The sequence below is a fragment of the Vombatus ursinus genome, unplaced genomic scaffold, assembly GCF_900497805.2.
Source record: "Vombatus ursinus unplaced genomic scaffold, bare-nosed wombat genome assembly UNPS02005459.1, whole genome shotgun sequence".
NCBI classification, from domain to species: Eukaryota; Metazoa; Chordata; class Mammalia; order Diprotodontia; family Vombatidae; genus Vombatus; species Vombatus ursinus.
This window is the reverse complement of record NW_020945237.1, coordinates 14,634,879-14,653,021: the sequence shown is the minus strand read 5'-3', so window position 1 is coordinate 14,653,021 and position 18,143 is coordinate 14,634,879. Positions and strand designations below refer to the sequence as shown.

Below are 18,143 nucleotides of genomic sequence, written 5' to 3'. Positions count from 1 at the left end.
CATGATGACTAAAATTCTGCTCCTGTGTCTTAAGCCAATAAATCAGTCATCTAGTGGGCATTATAATAGAGAAGTGGAAAGCAGTCCTTGCCTTCAAGGGGAGAATGATCTCTAGAGGGGTGGAGGTGATATAACAAGGGAAAATAAATGGAGAATGAGAAGCTCCAATGTATGAGCTAAATAAATGTCTCAATATCAATTAACTTTTCATGGTATGACCTGGCTTTAGTGGGAAATTCTGAGTTCTTTACGTGTACTTGTGTGCTATGTCTAATACAATTACAGCTCCTTATGAAAATGTAAAATATGTCCTGCCTTCTCACATAGTAAGTGACTCACATCTGAATGCTTTTCACTGCGTATGTGTGTGTGTGTGTGTGTGTGTGTGTGTGTGTGTGTGTAGCAGTGTCTCTTATCTCTGTCTCTTTCTCTCTCCCCTTTGACAGGGATGCCAAATTTATATGAAAAATGAAAGGGGAAATATCCCCCAGGTAGCTGCTCTCCATTGCCTCAGCTTCCTGGCCTCTGGCTGATGAGCCTCTGCCGGGCTAAAGGAAGAGATCTGGCCTTTCTCCTGGAGTCACTTTTTTTTTTACCTCAGTCCTCAGCTGGATTTTCAGATCTAAGAAATGCCATCACTTTTTCTCTAGGCTTTATGGTCTCTGTGGAAAGTGGAAACTTAGAATTTTATAGCTATCCCCATAACATGCCTACATAGTAACCAAGACCTAAAAGAAATCAGATGGCAGATATAAAAGGAATTTAATGAGAATGGGTTCGCTTTTTTTCCTTTTTCTTTAGGATTGATTAGAAATTTGTTTCAGTGGGTAAATAATGCAGTTGGAGAAGGTTATTGTCACCAGCGGGGAAAGGGTTTGGTAGAGATAAATACCAGGCAGAGATGTTGAAGCTATTGTGAAAAGGGGAAATATTTTTTAGTAAAATTTTAATTTTTTTTTAACCAAACAGAACTGAAGTATGATTCAGGTAATAATAAAGTTGTGAATCAATTCAGTTCTTTCTTGATTTTGATGAGGCATCTTGTCGCATGCTGAGTTATTTTCTTCATTATTAACTTCAAAGTCAATATTATTGGCAAGTTTCATGCTGCATTTTGCAAGACCCTTACTGGCTTAGATGAGTAAGAAAAAATAAGAACTAGGTAAGGAAGTCCTGCACTCATTATAGATCAAGAGTTCATTTTATTAGCTTGCATAATAATCTTCAATGGGATACAGTTAACACACAGCAATTAGTATGCTTCCTTGCATTTAACAGATACTTTATAAAGATACTTTGAATTGAGTTGAATTTAGCTAATAAGTGAGTTGGTAACAAATCACTTATAAAACATCCATCAGGGTTAAGAAACTTTGTCTAAAAGAGGGAACTCCAGAATCAAAGGGAGAACAGAGAACCACACCAACTCTGATTTTTCAAAAGGAGTAACCAAAATCTGAAAAACCCTATTAGAATATCATTTGATTTAGATGTTAGATATCTATGTACCTTGGAAGAACAATATATGTTTCAACTGTTCCAGCTGATATGATTAATGACTACCAAAGTGGTGGATTCAATTTGTTTACCAGCTGTTCTTGGGGAAAATGAAATGAGACTTACTTTTTCGAGATAATCAAAAAGTCTGAATCTCTGCAGGGTGACGAGGACTGACTGATTCCTATGAACTGGCTCCTAGAACTTCATACTTTTAATTTACCTTTCCAAATCCAGAATCAGTAACTACTGTTAGAATTGGATTTGAAGTTTTCATTAATTGTCAGGTAGGGTTAAGAGCTTCTAGCTGAGGTTTCAACATGGTAATGCAAGGACTTACAAAACTGTATAATGTACTATTATGATCATTAAAAACCTTGATCTGAAGGGAAAAAAAAGAAATAGCAAGATAGGAGATTACTTAAGGCACTCCATGTTAAGTTATAGAAAAGATGGGAAACTTTCTGGTTTATAAAGTAGTCCCAGAGCATGACTGAAGACCCACAAAGATAATATAGTGAAACTATGACCCACTGGGGAGTTAGTTGGACTTCTTGGTGAATGAGAAGAGAGGAATGAAAGGCAGTGAGGCAGAGTATAAGGAACCTGTTCATCTACTGCAAAAACAGATGGCAGATGCAAGCCGAGGTGAAAAATTAAGCGTTTTTACTCAATGGAGAGTAAGGGAATTCATGTGAGTTTGTTCAACGTAAGGGGTCTTGTATTCAGACATAGGGGAAGGTTTGAATCCAGAAGCTCACCCTTTCTTGCCTGATACTCCAGTTGAAGAGGTCCCTAGGGACAAAAGACATTCATTTTCAATACTAATGAAATGACAGGTCCAGTCACCCTCCTTATTGTTTTTTTTTAAAAACTTACTTTAAAAATGTATTATTTATTTTTTAATTCTTTTCATTTTAAATTGTGAGCTCCAAATTCTCTCCCTCCCTTTGACCCTCTTACCCACCTATTGAGAAGGCAAGCAATATATCAATTATACGTGTGAAATCATGCAGAACATTTCCATATTAGCCATATTACCAAGAAAAAGCAAAAAAACAAAGTGAGAAAATTATGCTTCAGTTTGAACTCAGGGTTCATCAGTTCTCTCTCTATGGAGGTGGATAGTATTTTTTTCCATCATAAGTTCTTTGGAATTGTCTTGGGTCATTGTATTGATCAAGGTAGCTAAGTCTTTCATAGTTGATCTTACATTGTTGTTACTATACACAATGATCTCATGGTCCTTCTCATCTCACTTTGCATCAGTTCATATAGACTTTGCCATGTTTTGCTGACACTGCCCCTATCATTTCTTATTGCACAATAGTGCATCACAATCATATGCCTCTTGTTCAGCCAATTGAGAAGCATCCCCTCAATTTCTGATTCTTTGCCACCCCAAAAAGAGCTGCTATAAATATTTTTGTACATATAGGTCCTTTTTCTTTGATCTCTTTGGGGTATGGAGCTGGTTTTGGTGTTGCTGGATCAAAGGGTATGTATATAATTTTACAGCCCTTTGGGTATAGTTTCAAATTATTCTGAAGAATTACTGGACCATTTCATTATTCCACCTAGAGCTTATTAATATACCTATTTTACCTCATCCTCTCCAGCATTTTTTATTTCTGAGAGGTGTGAGATGTGGTACTTCAGAGTTGTTTTAACTTGCATTTCGCTAATCAATAATGATTTGGAACATTTTTTCATATGACTATATTTTTATTTGGAAAACTGCCTGTTTTGACCCTTTGTCAATTGGCGAATGGCTCATTTTTTTTAAAAAAACTTGGTTCAATTCTCTACATAGTTGAGAAATGAGGCCTATATCAGAGAAACTTACTGTAAAATTTTTTTTATATTATTTCATTGTCTATGGTATTTTTTTTAGCAAAGTATGGTTTCTTGATTATCTCTTTTAATTAGGTCTATTTTTGCTTTGTCTGAGATCATAATTTCTACCTCGACCTTTTTTACTTCATTGAAGCATGTTAGATCCTGCTTCAGCCCCTTATTTTAACTCTGTGGGTGTCTTTTTGTTTCAAGGTTGTTTCTTACAAGCAATGTATTATTGGATTCTGGTTTCTAATCCATTCTGCTGTCTTCTTCTGTTTTTGGGTTAGCTCCTCCCATTCACATTCACAGTTATGACTACTCACTGTGTATTTCCCCCCATCCCATTTGCTTTTGTTTATTATTATCTTTTTTTATCCTGTCCCTCTTCAAAAGTCTTTTTTGCTTCTAACCACTACCTTCCTTAATCTGCCCTCCCTTTTATTACCTCCACCCCTTTTCTCTTATCCTCTTTCCCTCCTATTCCCCTATTGGGTAAGATAGATTTCTATACATAGCTGAATATGTGAGTATATATATATACTTCCCTCTTTGAACCAATTCTAATGAGAGTGAGTTTCAAGCATTGCCTGCTAAACCCCACCTGCCATTTTCCTCTCTACTGTAAAAACTCTTCCTTGCATGCCTCATTTATGTGTGGAAAATTTCCCCATTTTACATTTCCCTTCCCAATTTTCCTACTGCATCCCTCTTTCTCACCTCTTTATTTTTTTAGAAATCACAATTGATTCACACCCATGCCTTCTGTCTATGTAAGCTCCTTTTAACTTCCCTAATAATGATAAAGTTCTTAGGAGTTACATGAATTATCTTCCCATATAGGAATGTAAACAGTTTAACTTTATTGAGTCCCTTATGATTTCTCTTTCGTGTTTACCTTTTTATGCTTCTCTTGAGTCTTGTGTTTGAATGTCAGATTTTCTATTTAGCTCTGGTCTTTTCATCAGGAGTGCTTGAAAGTTTTCTATTTCACTAAATATCCATTTTGTCCCTGAAGGATTATACTCAGTTTTGCTAGGCAGGTGATTCTAGGTTGTAATTGTAGTTCCTTTGGCTTCCAGGATATACTCCACACCCTCTGGTTCTTTAATGTAGAAGCTGCTAAATCTTGTGTTATCCTAACTGAGGCTCCATATTTGAATTTTTTTTTCTGGCTGCTTACAATATTCCTAGGAGTTTTCATTTTGGATCCCTCTCTTTCAGGAGGGATCAGTAGAGTCTTTCAATTTTTATTTTACCCTCCGGTTCTAGGATTTCAGGGCAGTTTTCCTTGATAATTTCTTGAAATATGATGTCTAGGCTTTTTATTTGATCATGTCTTTCAGGTAGTCCAATAATGCTTGACTTATCTCCCCTTCATCTATTTTCCATGTTAGTTGTTAGAGATAGTTCACAATTTCTTCTATTTTTTTTTCATTTTTTTCACTTTGTTTTATTGTCTCTTGAAATCTTATGGAGTCATTAGCTTCTAGTTGCCCAATTGTAATTTTTAAGGCATTATTTTCTTCAGTAATATTTTGTACCTCCTTTCCCATTTGGCTAATTCTGCTTTTTAAGGAATTGGTTTTTTTTTTCAGTGAATTTTTGTACCTCCTTTTCCATCTGACCTATTCTTTTTAAGTAGTTCTTTTCTTCAGTGAATTTTTGTGTCTCTTTTACCACTAGGCAAATTCTGTTTTTTAAGGTGTTATTTTCTTTAATATTTTTTGTGCCTCTTTTACCAAGCAGTTAAATCTCTCTTTGTAAATTTCTTGCATCACTTTCATTTATTTTCCCACTTTTTCCTCTACCACTCTTATCTCTTTCTTTAACTCTTCCAGGAATTCTTGTTGGACTTGTGTCCAATTAGTATTTTTCTTTGAGGCTTGCTTGTAGCGCTTTTCACATTATTATCTTCTTTTGAGTCGTGTCTTGGTCTTCCCTGCCACTACAACAGCTTTATATGGTCAAGTTCTTTTTTTTGTTGTTGTTGTTTGTTTATTTTTTTAGTCTGAATCTTATGTAAAAGTTGGGCTCTGCTCACCTCCTAGGGGAGGCACATCCCAAACTTTAAAGTTGTTTTGTACTACTGTTTTCAGAGCTAGTTCTGGGGGTCTGCATGTTTTCAGTGCTCCCAAGGTGGTGTAATCTGGGGAGAGACATGTGGTCACTGCTCTCTTGGTCTATACCCTGGTCTTTACCCAGGAAGGGACCCTGCTCCCCTATAGCTGCAAGTACTAGCACTTCTCTTGGCCCTGAGACTGTGACCAGGGCTCCTGCTCCCTTGTGATCAACCACAAGTGCTCTTCTCCACCCCAGAATTGCAACCCAGAACTGCATATGGATATAGAGTTGCCAATCAGTGCTAGCTGTACCCAGTGAAAGCAAAGGGTCCTCTGTAATCTCTGACTTGTTGTTCAACTTCCTAACCATCTCTGGGCTAAGATCCCCTGAAGCTGCTGCCACTATGGCCACTATTGTTGTCCCCATGTGCCCACCCACACAGACCGCTCCTGCTGACCTCTCAAGTTTTCTTAGGCTAGAAAAAAGAACTTTTGTTGGATCTGCTATATGAGGCATTATTTTGAAGTTATTTGGAGGGGAATGGTGAGAGAGTTCAGCTGGGTTGCTGCCTGTAGTCTGCCATCTTCCCCTCTCCTTATTCTTAAGTATGTGTACTGTTATAGAGGTTTCTGATTCTATGAGTATTTTGAGAGTCGGTAGATGTCATAATATGTCTGCAAAATATAGTTGTATGTGTTGCAGTTTAAAATTACGTATATACACATATGTATATATAAAATTTCTCATGCTTATGTTGATGTTAATCGTGATATTAATGATGGATGGTACAAACAGTTAAGTGTACCCCAGGTAATTTACTAGGACTTAAAGTTTTCTTTAGGGTGAGAAGAATGTAGAGAAATGTCAGGGAGAAAAATTGGGCTGACGGGTGGCCATCCAAGTGGGATGAATGATAATGTAACAGCCTTTGACATTTTCCTAGCCAGTGCAGCCATTGCCATATTGCCTAGAACAAAGAGACTTTTGGAGGAACATTAAAAGTGTCTGTGATATATCTCTATTCCTTTTCCTTTGAGGAAATAGAACCCTGGGGAGATTTGCCTTACCCAGAGATATGTACTAAGTAAAATAGATTTCTCACCATTAGTTAGGTTACAGTTGAACTGAAAGATTGGTGGGTAGGGATGGTGCTGGCGTAGTAAAGAACCTTTCAGTTAAAAAGAATTCAGTTCATTTCAGAGTTCAGAAGAGAAGCATTAACAAAAGAGTTCTCTCTTTTTTTTTTTTTAAGGATAGGCGATGGGGTTAAGTGGCTTGCCCAGGGTCACACAGCTAGTAAGTGTTATGTGTCTGAGGCTGGATTTGAACTCAGGTCCTCCTGAATCCAGGGCTGGTACTCTATCCACAGTGCCACCTAGCTGCCCCAACAAAAGAGTTCTAAGAAAAGTTAAAGGGTACCATTCCCAGCCTAGACCTCTGTAACTTATGGTGTAGCCTGGCTGATAGAGCTCAGTGGTTTCCTGCAACTATTGGCTGAGAAGTCAGACTTAGCTGGGAAGCCCAAAGAGAGTGTCATAGCCATTTGTTGAGAAGGCTGGCCAAGACGGGCTAAAGTATTCTTTGCCTGGTTTATTAAGTCTAGGACCTCTAAGATCAAGTGTTATTAGGTGTCTGTGAAGAGAGTGCCTCAGTGAGAGCAAAGGAAACCAATGGCAGGAGCAAATCTGGAAGAGAACAGATCAGTGAGATCGGTAAAAGACATTGGCAGGCGCTTTTCAGTATCAAGTGGGAGAGTTGTCCTTACATCCATGTATCCTGGTCATAGATGCTCCCTGTGTGTTCATGCTTGTACTGGTGGATGGCTACATGTGCCTATATAAGGAGGTCCCACATATATGTCTAGAAAAAAGGGTGCCCTTACCCTGAGTATTATATATTGTAGAAGAATGAGCTCCATGTTTGGAGGGCAGTCAGGCAGAGATATGTTATTACTTTTTTACATTGATATTTAAAATGCTTTTTGTAGTGAACTAATTCTCATCCGAAGCTGACTCATTAAAAAACCAAAATTCTTTTGTAGGGACTCATAACTTATGGTTCAAAGAGGATTCTTACTCATGGAATAGATATAATCTCAGGTAGTTAACTGAGGGAACCACCCCCTTTTCCCAGAATACAGTTAGCAATACTAGGAACTAACTGGGGTGATTAAGGAAACAGCAAATAGTCACCCATATGGCCCTTTTGATAATGCTTTGTGGGTATGAAGATTGGGATGGCAATTGAGGTGGGAAACTGGTTCCAAAAATTTTAAGAAACTACCACTAACTTCAAGGAATTGGTTGTTTATAGTCTAAAAACTATGTAAGAATCAAGACAGCGAGTTAGGAAGGGACTCTACAGGAAAGACTGGTGGGGAGGGGGTAGAGCAGCAGAGATTGCTCCCCCAGTCACTTCCGCTCCATACTAATCTTGTCTCCTTGTTATTTAAAGTAAGTTTATTCAGTTATATGATCCCAGATTTAGAGTCAGGAGTGAACTTAGAAGTCATAGATGTAATCATAGATTTAGAACTGAAAGAGTCCTTACATCTGGTCCAATCTCTTAATTTTATAAATGACGAAACTGAGCACCTGGGAAGTTAAGTGACTTTCTTCAGGTCACACAGGTAGCAAGCAGCAAAGTCAGGCTCAGAACCCAGGTCTTTTAATACACATCTAGTATTTTTTTTTCTTTGCTATACTCCAAATTCAGCGTGTTAATCCAACTTCCTTGTTTTATAGATGAGTAAACTAAGGCAAATGGAGGCTCCCTTTTTGTTGTTTAAAGCCCTTCGTTATCTGACCCCCTCCTACCTTTCCAGTCTTCTTACACCTTACCCCTTCCACATGCTTTGTGATCCAGGGCCATTGGCCTTCTTGCCGCTCCTGGCACAAGATGCTCCACCTCCCAACTGGACATTTTCACTTGCTATTCCCCATGCCTGGAATTTTCTCCCTCCTCACCTCCATTCCCAGGCTTACTTAAAGTCCCAGATAAAATCCCGCCTTCTACAAGAAACCTTTTCTGGTCCTCCTTAACCTCAGTGCCTTCCTTCAATTTATCCTGTATATATCTTGTGTGTACATGGTTATTTGCATGTTGTTTCCCCCATTAGACTGTGAGCTCCTTGACGGCAGGAACTGTTTTGCTTTTCTTTGTATCCCAGCTTTTAATTAGCATGGTACCTGGTACAGAGTAGATGCCTAATAAATGCTTGTTGACTTGACTAAAGGGCAGATAAATGAATAGAACGCTGGGCCTGGAGTCAGGAAGACTCATCTCTTGAGTTCAAATCTGGCCTCAGGCACTTACTAGTTGTGTGACCCTGGACAAGTCACTTAACCCTGTTTACCTCAGTTTCCTCATCTTTCAAATGAGTTTGGAGAAGGAAATGCTAAACCACTCCAGTATCTTTACCAAGAAAACCCCAAATGGGGTCATGAGGAGTTGGACACAACTGAAATGACTCAATAACAGCAAATAACTTACCTAAATGACTTTTTCAGAGTTACATAGCTTATAAATAGCAGAATAGGAATTCCAATCCAGGTCTTCTAACTATAAATTAAATGCCCCAAATTTTCACTAGTCTATATCTAGATTTTTTAAAATAATGGACTTGGTAAAGACTTTTTTTGGTCAAAGATAGAAAAAAGTAGGCTAGATGATAGTATAATTAGGTGGATCCACACTTAATTTCTTTTAAAAAACTGAATGCCAGGACCCAAAGGATAGTCATCAATGAATGGATCTGTGTTAGCCAGGAGGGAGGGCTCTAGTAGAGTGTTCTCATTTTTTTTTAACATTTTTATTAATTACTTAGATGAAGTGCAGTCTAACCATGTCACTGCCCTGTTGAATATAATCCAGTGGCTTCCTATCAGGATCAAACGTAAAGTCTTCAGCTTGGAGTTTAAAGCCCTTTCTTATCTTTCCAGTCTTTTTTTTTTTTAGCTTTGATTTAGTATTTTATTTTCCCCCAGTTACATGTATAAACAATTTTTAACACTCATTTTTAAAGCTTTGAGTTTCAAATTCTCTCCTTTCCTCCTTCCCTACCACCCCTCATTGAGAAGGCAAGCAATTTGATATAGGTTATACATGTATAGTCATACAAAACACTTCCATGATAGTCATGTTGTGAAAGAAAACATAGACCAAAAAAAACTCAAGAAAAATGAAGTAAAAAAAATGCTCCAGTCTGTATTCAGACACCATCAGTTCTTTCTCAGGGATGGATACCATTTTTCATCATAAATCCTTCAGGGCTGTCTTGAATCGTTGTATTGCTGAGAATAGCTAAATCATTCACAGCTGATCGTCTTACAATATTGCCGTTACTTTGTACACAGTACATTTTACTTTGCATCAGCCCATGCAAATCCTTCCAGGCTTTTCTGAGAGCATCCTGCTCATCGTTTCTTATAATACCCATCATAATTACATACCACAACTTGTTCAACCATTTCCCAATTGATGGGTTTCCCCTCAACTTCTAATTCTTTACCCCCAGATAAAAGCTGCTATAAATATTTTTGTACATATATGTCATTTTCCTTTTTGTTTTTCATCTCTTTTGGGATACAGCCCTAGTAATGGTCAAAGGGTATGCATAGGGTTATAGCCCTTTGGGCATAGTTCCAAATTGCTCTATAGAATGGTTGAATCAGTTCTCAACTTCACCAACAGTACATTAAAGCTTCATTTTCCCCACATTTCCAACATTTGTCATTTACCTTTTCTGTCTTATTAGCTTTCTAGTCTTTTTTACACCTTACTCCCCCTCCTCCACATACTCTGTGATCCATTGACACAGGCCTCCTTACTGCTCCTTGAACAAGACATTCCATTCCTAGACTTTGGACGTTCTCATTGCTGCCGCTCTGTTCCATGCTTGGTATTTTCTCCCTTCTTATCTCCACCTTCTGCTTTCTCAGGTTTAAAGGTTCAGCTAAAATCCCATCTTCTGGAGGACTTTTCTGATTCTCTTAATGCTAGTGCCTTCTGAGATTAGCTCCAATTTTTCCTAGTATATATCATTTGTACATGGTTGTTTTAGTTGTGTCTCCTCCATTACTCTGGGGACTCCTTGATATGAGGACTGTTTTTGTCTTTCTTTTTATCTCTAGAGCTTAGCACAGTGCTTGGCACATAGAAGGTGCTTAATAATTTCTTGTTGACTTGAAGGCATGGATGGCATACATATCAGATTTACAGATGCCGTAAAGCCATGAGGAATTGTTAATGAACTTGCACTATAGAATCTGGAGCCAAAAAATACCTTAAGGTGCTAGAATAATGATCTGAACCCACTAAGATGAAATTTAATAGGGATGAATTTCAAGTTCTACAGTAGGCTTCAAAAACTCAAGTGCACAAGTAGAAGATGAGGGAGGTGAGGCTAGACAACAATTTAAATGAAACGTAGGTGGGTTTTGGTGTCCTGGCAAGCTCAATGTGAATGTGTATTAATAGAAGTACCATGTCCTAATAAGGGTAGAACGCACTGCTACTTTGGGCCAAAAACTTTTAGAGAATGGCATTTCTGAATAAAGGACTTCTCAGATTGGTATTCAAGATACAAAGATGTCTGTTAACTGATATTTGTTCACTTGTATTTTTTTTTTTTACTACAGGTTGTTATATTGAGGGACATGTATTCTGTATAACATGCTTTGGTTATTCATGGAATGTGACAAAACAAAATTGGTCTGGTTTCTTTGGAGAAGAAAACTCCACATCATACAGTGGTGTGAATGGCCTTGATTCACAAAGTTAATCTCACTAGAGAATACCTTTAACCTTTAACCAATAGACATAGCTCCTCTACGGCAAGATTTTTTTTTTTTATTCTTAGGGTTGATCATGTTACTAATATGACTTAATATGTATGACTGCATCCTGATCTATCATTTAAAAAAGTACAGCTGCATCTTATTTTTCCGTTTAAACTGACAATTAACAACAGTCTCTCACATTCTATAACATTCCTAGTTCTCATATTTTTAAATGAGAACTTAAGAAATTTAGTAGCTAAATATGCCTTGTTCATCAGTATCAAAGTAAGTAAGAAAATTGCTTTTGTGATCAAAGAAAGTTTATTTCTACTACTACAGTTATGACAATAAAAACTCATTTTCTGAAAATGGATAAATGACAAATTCAATACATTGAATAACTTTCAAAGGTGATCATAGTAGGTAGCCTCTTAAAATGAATAATTTTTTTCTTAGAAAGGAAACATCACAAAATACCTACAGGATGAAAATATAGTGGAATTACTCAATGGTAGTGAGCCAAAGACTATTAAAAAGCAACTAGACTGATTTAACCCAAAGTATTTGTGAGGTACTCTGGATATAAAATAGTACCAATATTAAGAATGCTAAATGAGGCATTATTATCATACTACTCACAATGGCTGTGATCATTTGGACATGAATACAGAATGACAGATACTTTTCTAGGAAAAAAAACAACAGTGAGCTAGCTAGGTTAAGTGATAACAAGATGTGTAATTTAGAGAACAGAAAAAAACAAAATATAATGCAAAGATTAAGAACTTATGGCTAATCATCTATAATTAGAAGTGCAAAATAAAGTTGCGTTAGGTTCCTTAATATTTTGAGTGCAGAGAAAAATAGAAAAAGTCTATTGCTTTGACAAAACAAAGGAAAACTATAGTATTTATGCTTTATAGGAAATATGTATCAAACATTTAACAAATGATTTTTTTCTTTCGAATAATTTTTGGATTAAATAAATTTGTAGAGCTCCGCCTCTCTACTTCTTTTCTTCAACAGAGTGCCAGGCTCGTACATCAGGTCAACAATAAATTCTTCAGGACGAGGCAGCAATCCAGTTATGCCTTTATATGATTTGTCAACTAATTTAACTTCATTCCAAGCCCTGTTGTATTCTCCTCGGACTAAAGTGGCACCAATCCCAATTTTGTCAGCTAAAGCCTGTGAAAGAAAACAGCCAAAAAATAAGGGTGTGTGTTGGGGTGGGGGTGGGAGAAGAGGGAGAGATCATTAGTTATTTAAAAAAAAAACTCAGCACACTGAATTGATGTCGGCAAAATAGTTTCTTCAAGGAATTGGTGAAGCAGAAGAACTAACTTGCCACAATGCAGGAACAAATGAATTTTAAAGGTAATTTTGATGATTCTTTGAAAAATTCTATGGGGTACAAATACCTTATCGTCTCTTCTGGAATGTGTGTGTGTGTGTGTGTGTGTGTGTGTGTGTTTAATTCCATGAAGAAGAACCATTCAAGTTGCTCCCATCACTAGGGCAGTTATTAATTGCCCAGAAAATGAATTTTTATTCTACTGCTCTTTTCTCCCAATATGTCAGGTTGGAAGGAAAAAAAGAGAAGCCAAATTAGTTGGGAGAGGGGAAGAGCACTTGTTCTCAGTTTGTTTATTGCATGAGTAAATGTGGTTGGATAGGAGTATGGAGCCAAAGCTATGGTTGTTGTCTGTGCAAGTCAGTCACACATGTATTAAGCAACTGCTTAGTGCCAGACACTGTGCTAAGCACTGGGGATAAAAAGAAAAGCCGAAACCACCCTGTGCTTTTAAGGAGCTCACAGTCTAACAAGACACATAACATGCAAAGGACCATGTACAAACAAAATACACATACAGGACACGGAGGGGATATACTGGCATTAAGGGGGTTGGGAAAGGCTTCTTGTAGAAGAATAGATTTTATGAGACCTGAAGGAAACCAGAGAAGGAGGTGAGAGGGAAGAAAATTCCAGGAATGGGATAGATTGGGGCCACAATGACAAAGCCTGGTGTCTGGGGATGGAAAGTCTTGCGCAAGGAGCAGCAGGGAAGCCTATGTCATTGGATCAAAGTGCATATGGATGGGAGTAAGGTACAAGAAGACCAGAAAGATAGGAAGGGGCCAGGGGATGAAGAGCGTTAAACTCTAAACAGAAGATTTCATATTTGATTCTGAAAGTGACAGGGAGTCACTGAATTTTATTAAAGGGGGTGCTTTATGATGATTGATTCTTGGCTAATGATCCAATCATTCCCTGCCCTGAACACCTTGCTTTGGTTCCTGGGAAGCTACCTGGAAGATACCCACCTCCGGTAGTCCTGACCTAAGGAGTTTGGAAGATCCTAACTCTAGAATATTAGGTTAGTTTTTTCAAGCCCACGTATTTCTTGTGTGTTATATACAGTCTTGGATTGGAAATTCTAAAAGGCAGAGACTGTAGTTTGGTCAAGGAATTGATGTAATAGGAGTGCTAAGAAATGGGAATCACTCCAAGTTTTAATGGCAATTTCATTGATTCCTTGCAAAATTCTAAAGGTGACAAATGTCAGTATTTAAACATTAGAAGTCAGTTTTTTGAATTTGATTAAAATTTTAGTGTCTCAAAGGTAGCTAAATTCTCTCTTATTAGGCTCTCAATGAATGTTATTATTAGCAAAACATAGAATGAAAAAGATGGTAGATTACCAGTGTGGTGTAGTGAACATAGAGCCAGTCTCATAGCCAGAGAGAGCTGGGTTTAATTTTCCCCTCTTGACCCATACTGGCTTTGAGGTCCTGAGTCAGTCACTTAATTCTAGGGAGTTCTAGGCAATTCCTCAAGATGGTAAATTGCAAGAGAAGGGGATAACTGGCTTTAGTAGACAAGTTCCCTTTTATAAATTAAGTCACTGGTCGGGTCCCTTTCCCTATCCTTTGCAGCCTCAGGCACCTCCCTCCCCCATGCGTTTTTCTTCCCTGAAGATTTCTGAGAAAAAAAAATCAAGAAAAACCATTCTCTTACATGATTTCTACTCTAGCCTTATTCTCTAAAACAAACAATAGTACAGTCGACCAAAGTGTCAGTGAACACAACCTGCTTTTTCTTTGATAGGGAGAACAAAGAACACCAGTTGTTTTCCAAGACCAAGGGCTTGCCAACTCGGATTTGCTGCTCTGCTCCTGTCCAGCTGCTTGTCACTTCTCTCTCCCCTTCACTCTCTCCCTCCCTTTCCTCTTCCAACCTTGTGGGGAGATCATAGGATCACGGGTCTCAAGTTGGTTAGTCCCACTCCCTCATTGTACAGAGGGGAAACTGAGGTTATAAGAGATTTTCTTATGATGATGCAGGTTATAAATGGCAGGGTCTCAGATTCCTGATCCATTGCCTTTTCCCCTGACTAATGCTGCAATGAGCTTAGTGTAGCTGGTCTTTAGTTTTGGTGAATTCCCAAAGCTAACTAGGCAGTGCTTTATCTGTAGAGTAGAAAGAACACGGTGGTGCTGGAGATTTCATGTTGAATGCCATCACTGTTACTGATTGCCTAAGTCACCTCCGGCAAACCAGAGGACCGTACAGTGAAGAGCTGGAGAGTACTTTAGGTTTTCACAGGCAACTGGTGGTACAGTAGTTAAAGCACTGGGTCAGAGTTAGGAAGACCTGAGTGCAAATTCAGCCTCTGACACTTACTAACTTGTGTGATCCTGGGCAAGTCGCTTCATCTCTGCTTGCCTTGATTTTCTCAACTGTAAAATGGGGCTAACAGCACCTCCTTTGCAGGGCAGTTGTGAGGATTAAATGAAACATTTTGTTCAAAGCACCAGGCACACACATATGTGCTTATTGCCTTCTCCCCCATCTGGTCCAATTCCTTCGTCTTGCAGTTGAGGCCCAATGCAACAGGGAGGATGATTTGAACCCGGGTCCTCTGATTTCAGAGTCAATGTTCTTTTACCTGAACCAGGCTCTCTCCTTTAAGCCCTTGTCTAGTTCTTGGTTTGGTGACGATTCTTTGTGCTTGAAGAGGACCAAATGACACCACTATGTTGGAGTCAAGTTGTAGTGTGTCTGACTGTGGCTGATCAGACCCGTATGAGTTTGGAAGGCTCTACCACAGATAGGGCACAAATAGTGCCTCCTTGGGCAAAACACTTACGTTTTGGTGGCCTCAGTTTCCTTCTCTGTAAAATGAGAGGTTTAGACGTGATCATTGCTAGGACTCCTTCCAATTCTAAATCCTATCTATGAATGAATCCCTATGTATGAAAAGTACCTTTCAATTACCTACTAATCATCCCACTCCTCATTGCTTTCTTTGTCTTACTCCCCCCCCCCACACTCAATTATGCTCCAAGCAGCATTTCAGTTCCAAGCAGAAAGTAGTTGTTGATGAAAGGGAGAAATTCCAACAAGCTTTACCAATTGCAATAACTCTGGGTAAAGTACTGTTCTTGAGTAAACATGGAAAATTAAGGAGGAGTGTATGGGGACTAGGATCCAGATGATTCCCACAATTCCCCGATGCATCCAAATGTTAAAGTGAAATGTCAAGGAGCAAAGCAAATGAAGCTGATGGGAGTAAACAAGGTAATTCTGTCCTTTCTTAGGAAAAGTGAGCTATGCTTTCTTTTTTTTTAACCGGGGCAAAAATTGAAATATTTTCTTTTTTTGTCTTTTAAAAATGGTACTAAGCATTTGTAAGAGAAGTCAAGGGACCCTCAACTAGCTTGGAAGAAAATGTCTTTTCTGGGTAAATTATTAATGAGGTATTTCCCTTTAAAAATGAAACTGGGCTCAGAGTTGATATCAATCAGTTTCAGAAAATGTCACAAAAACCTTTCTTTCACATAGCTCCTCTATAGCCACAATTACCAGGGCTATTTTGAAGGGGAGAAAACCCACCCTCTTTGTCTTAATTAACTTGCTAACTGAAGCAAAGGCTGATTTTATTGCCTGAATTATCCAGATAATTGCCAGACCCTTCACCTCAGTTTGTGCTGAATAGCTGAGATCATAAAATGAGTAAGATTAAATGACTTTGTTGGAGGGAGGAGGTAGAGAAGGTGCCAGGCTACCTCTGAAGTAGTGAGAATGCTCTCTTTTTCAGGGATTAGGGAGGTGGGGGTTTGAGCTGAACTTTTAAGGGAAAATAAGGGCCACATTAGTTTGCCCCACGGGAGCCAGAAAAGAGCTTCCGCTGGGGACCAGAGAAAATGGCTTGAAGACAACCAAGAACCAGCTGCCCAGGTGAAAGGAGATTTCCAGGTCACTTGTACAAAGGTCTGTGGTTTAGGCCACAAGCAACAGGAATGAAAGGAAGTGTGCTTGCTTCCTGTTGTCTGGGGTGAAAGATTTCACTGAACATTATGACGTCATTTGATCTCGGTCATTTGGATAAAGTGAATCCAAAGCTACTCTGCTCTGAGCTTGCCATGAGTTTGTTCTTTTTTTCTCAGTGACTCCAGTGATTTTTATGAGTTAGGCATGTCAACACACCTTGAAAAGCAGAGCTCGGTGGTAGAAGGTTCCTTTCTTGATATATCCAATAGGAACGACGTTGGATTTTAGTTGAAATTCTATTTCACTTATGTGATGTTCCCACTTGAATTCATGCAGCAACTCTCTTGAAACTGGACCACCCATCTTTCCTGCCACAAACCTTTAAATTGAGAGAAAATAAATCAGTCTTAGAGATCTTACTGATGATCCTTTATAGCAAAATTACATGTATACAAACACAAAAGACATTTTACATAAAAATTTCCTTATGATCTTTGTTTTTTTTTAATTGTTCAATTACTTTAAGTAGGCTTAACATTAAGTTAATATAACAATGCAATGCCTGCAGGCCATTCAGACATGCCACAACTCTAGTTACTTCATTAAATGTGAAGAAGCATTTTGAAAATTAATGATAATTTCTCAATTGTTAGAAACCGAAACAAAAATCAGTCCCACGTGATCATGTATAGAATCCAAAATGAATTAAAGACCATGTAGTTAAAAATTTGTATTATGATAACTGTCCTTTAACATTAATTTTTAAAACATGAGTGATTTAGCTTATTATCCTGGACCCAACACATAGCTTCTTCTTTCCAGGAACTTGAGACAAGATAGAGGCATTTCTCTCTCTTTTTTTTTTAGGCAATTGGGGTTAAGTGACTTGCCCAGGGTCCCACAGCTAGTAAACATCAAGTGTCTGAGGCCGGATTTGAACTCAGGTCCTCTTGACTTCCAGGCCAATGCTCTATCTACTGCGCCACCTAACTGCCCCAAGATAGAGGCATTTCTCCAGAGGTCCCCAAGAACCACAGCTCTGAGCTCACCTGGACAGGATTCAATCCTGCAGACTTCTCAATAATGGCTTGTTTTTACCCCCACCCAGGGAAAACTGGGAAAGATTTGATTTTGGCTTACGTCTATCTCCTTGGTAGGGGTCTTTCTTTTGGGGCCTTTCCAGTCCCCCATCAGGAAAGCCAGGCTTATGAGAGCATTAAACCAAACACAATTTGTTAAAAGGCATGTAAAGAATAGAAAGAGGATTAATAGTAGAGTCTGGTTACCATAATAATAGTTATAATCCTGAAAAATGAATGGCACCAATTTGTCATAATTCCAGTCTCATGCACTGCTATTGGAGGTCTGGGGAATGGCCCAGTGTCGATGGACTTCTTCCTTTTCTCTAGTGTCCATATTTTCATTTCAAACCTTTGTTCCTGTGGAATCAGTTCACTCCCTTGCTCCAGTTTCCCTTTAGTCTTTATCCCAGAGCCTGTAGGAGTTTTAAAATGTTTCTCTAATTCTGTTTATGTGGCAAAGGGGTTAATTGTTCTTTTAATATATAATAGAAAAATATAAATCCATCTGTTTTTCCTCTTTTGGTGGTTAATTTATAGTTCTATTGAAGAAGACTTTATTAAATACAAACTACATTACAGGCACTAGTTGGGTACTAGGGAAACAAAAGA

General features: G+C 38.3%; 1 protein-coding gene and 1 long non-coding RNA gene across 2 annotated transcripts in view; one reads left to right on the top strand and one right to left on the bottom strand.

The window, feature by feature from the left end:
- Positions 1-18,143, top strand: part of LOC114032568 — an 82,558-nt gene that overhangs the window by 63,501 nt on the left and 914 nt on the right. The gene's annotated exons all lie outside the window — the stretch shown is intronic.
- ARMC3 (armadillo repeat containing 3) overlaps positions 11,593-18,143 on the bottom strand; it is a 129,808-nt gene continuing 123,257 nt past the window's right edge. The window contains exons 18-19 of the mRNA XM_027847901.1: positions 16,669-16,831; positions 11,593-12,365 (exon numbers count right to left, since the gene is read on the bottom strand). Of these exons, the coding sequence (XP_027703702.1) occupies positions 12,156-12,365; positions 16,669-16,831 (373 nt within the window). The 3' untranslated portion in view covers positions 11,593-12,155. The remainder of the gene's footprint in view (positions 12,366-16,668; positions 16,832-18,143) is intronic.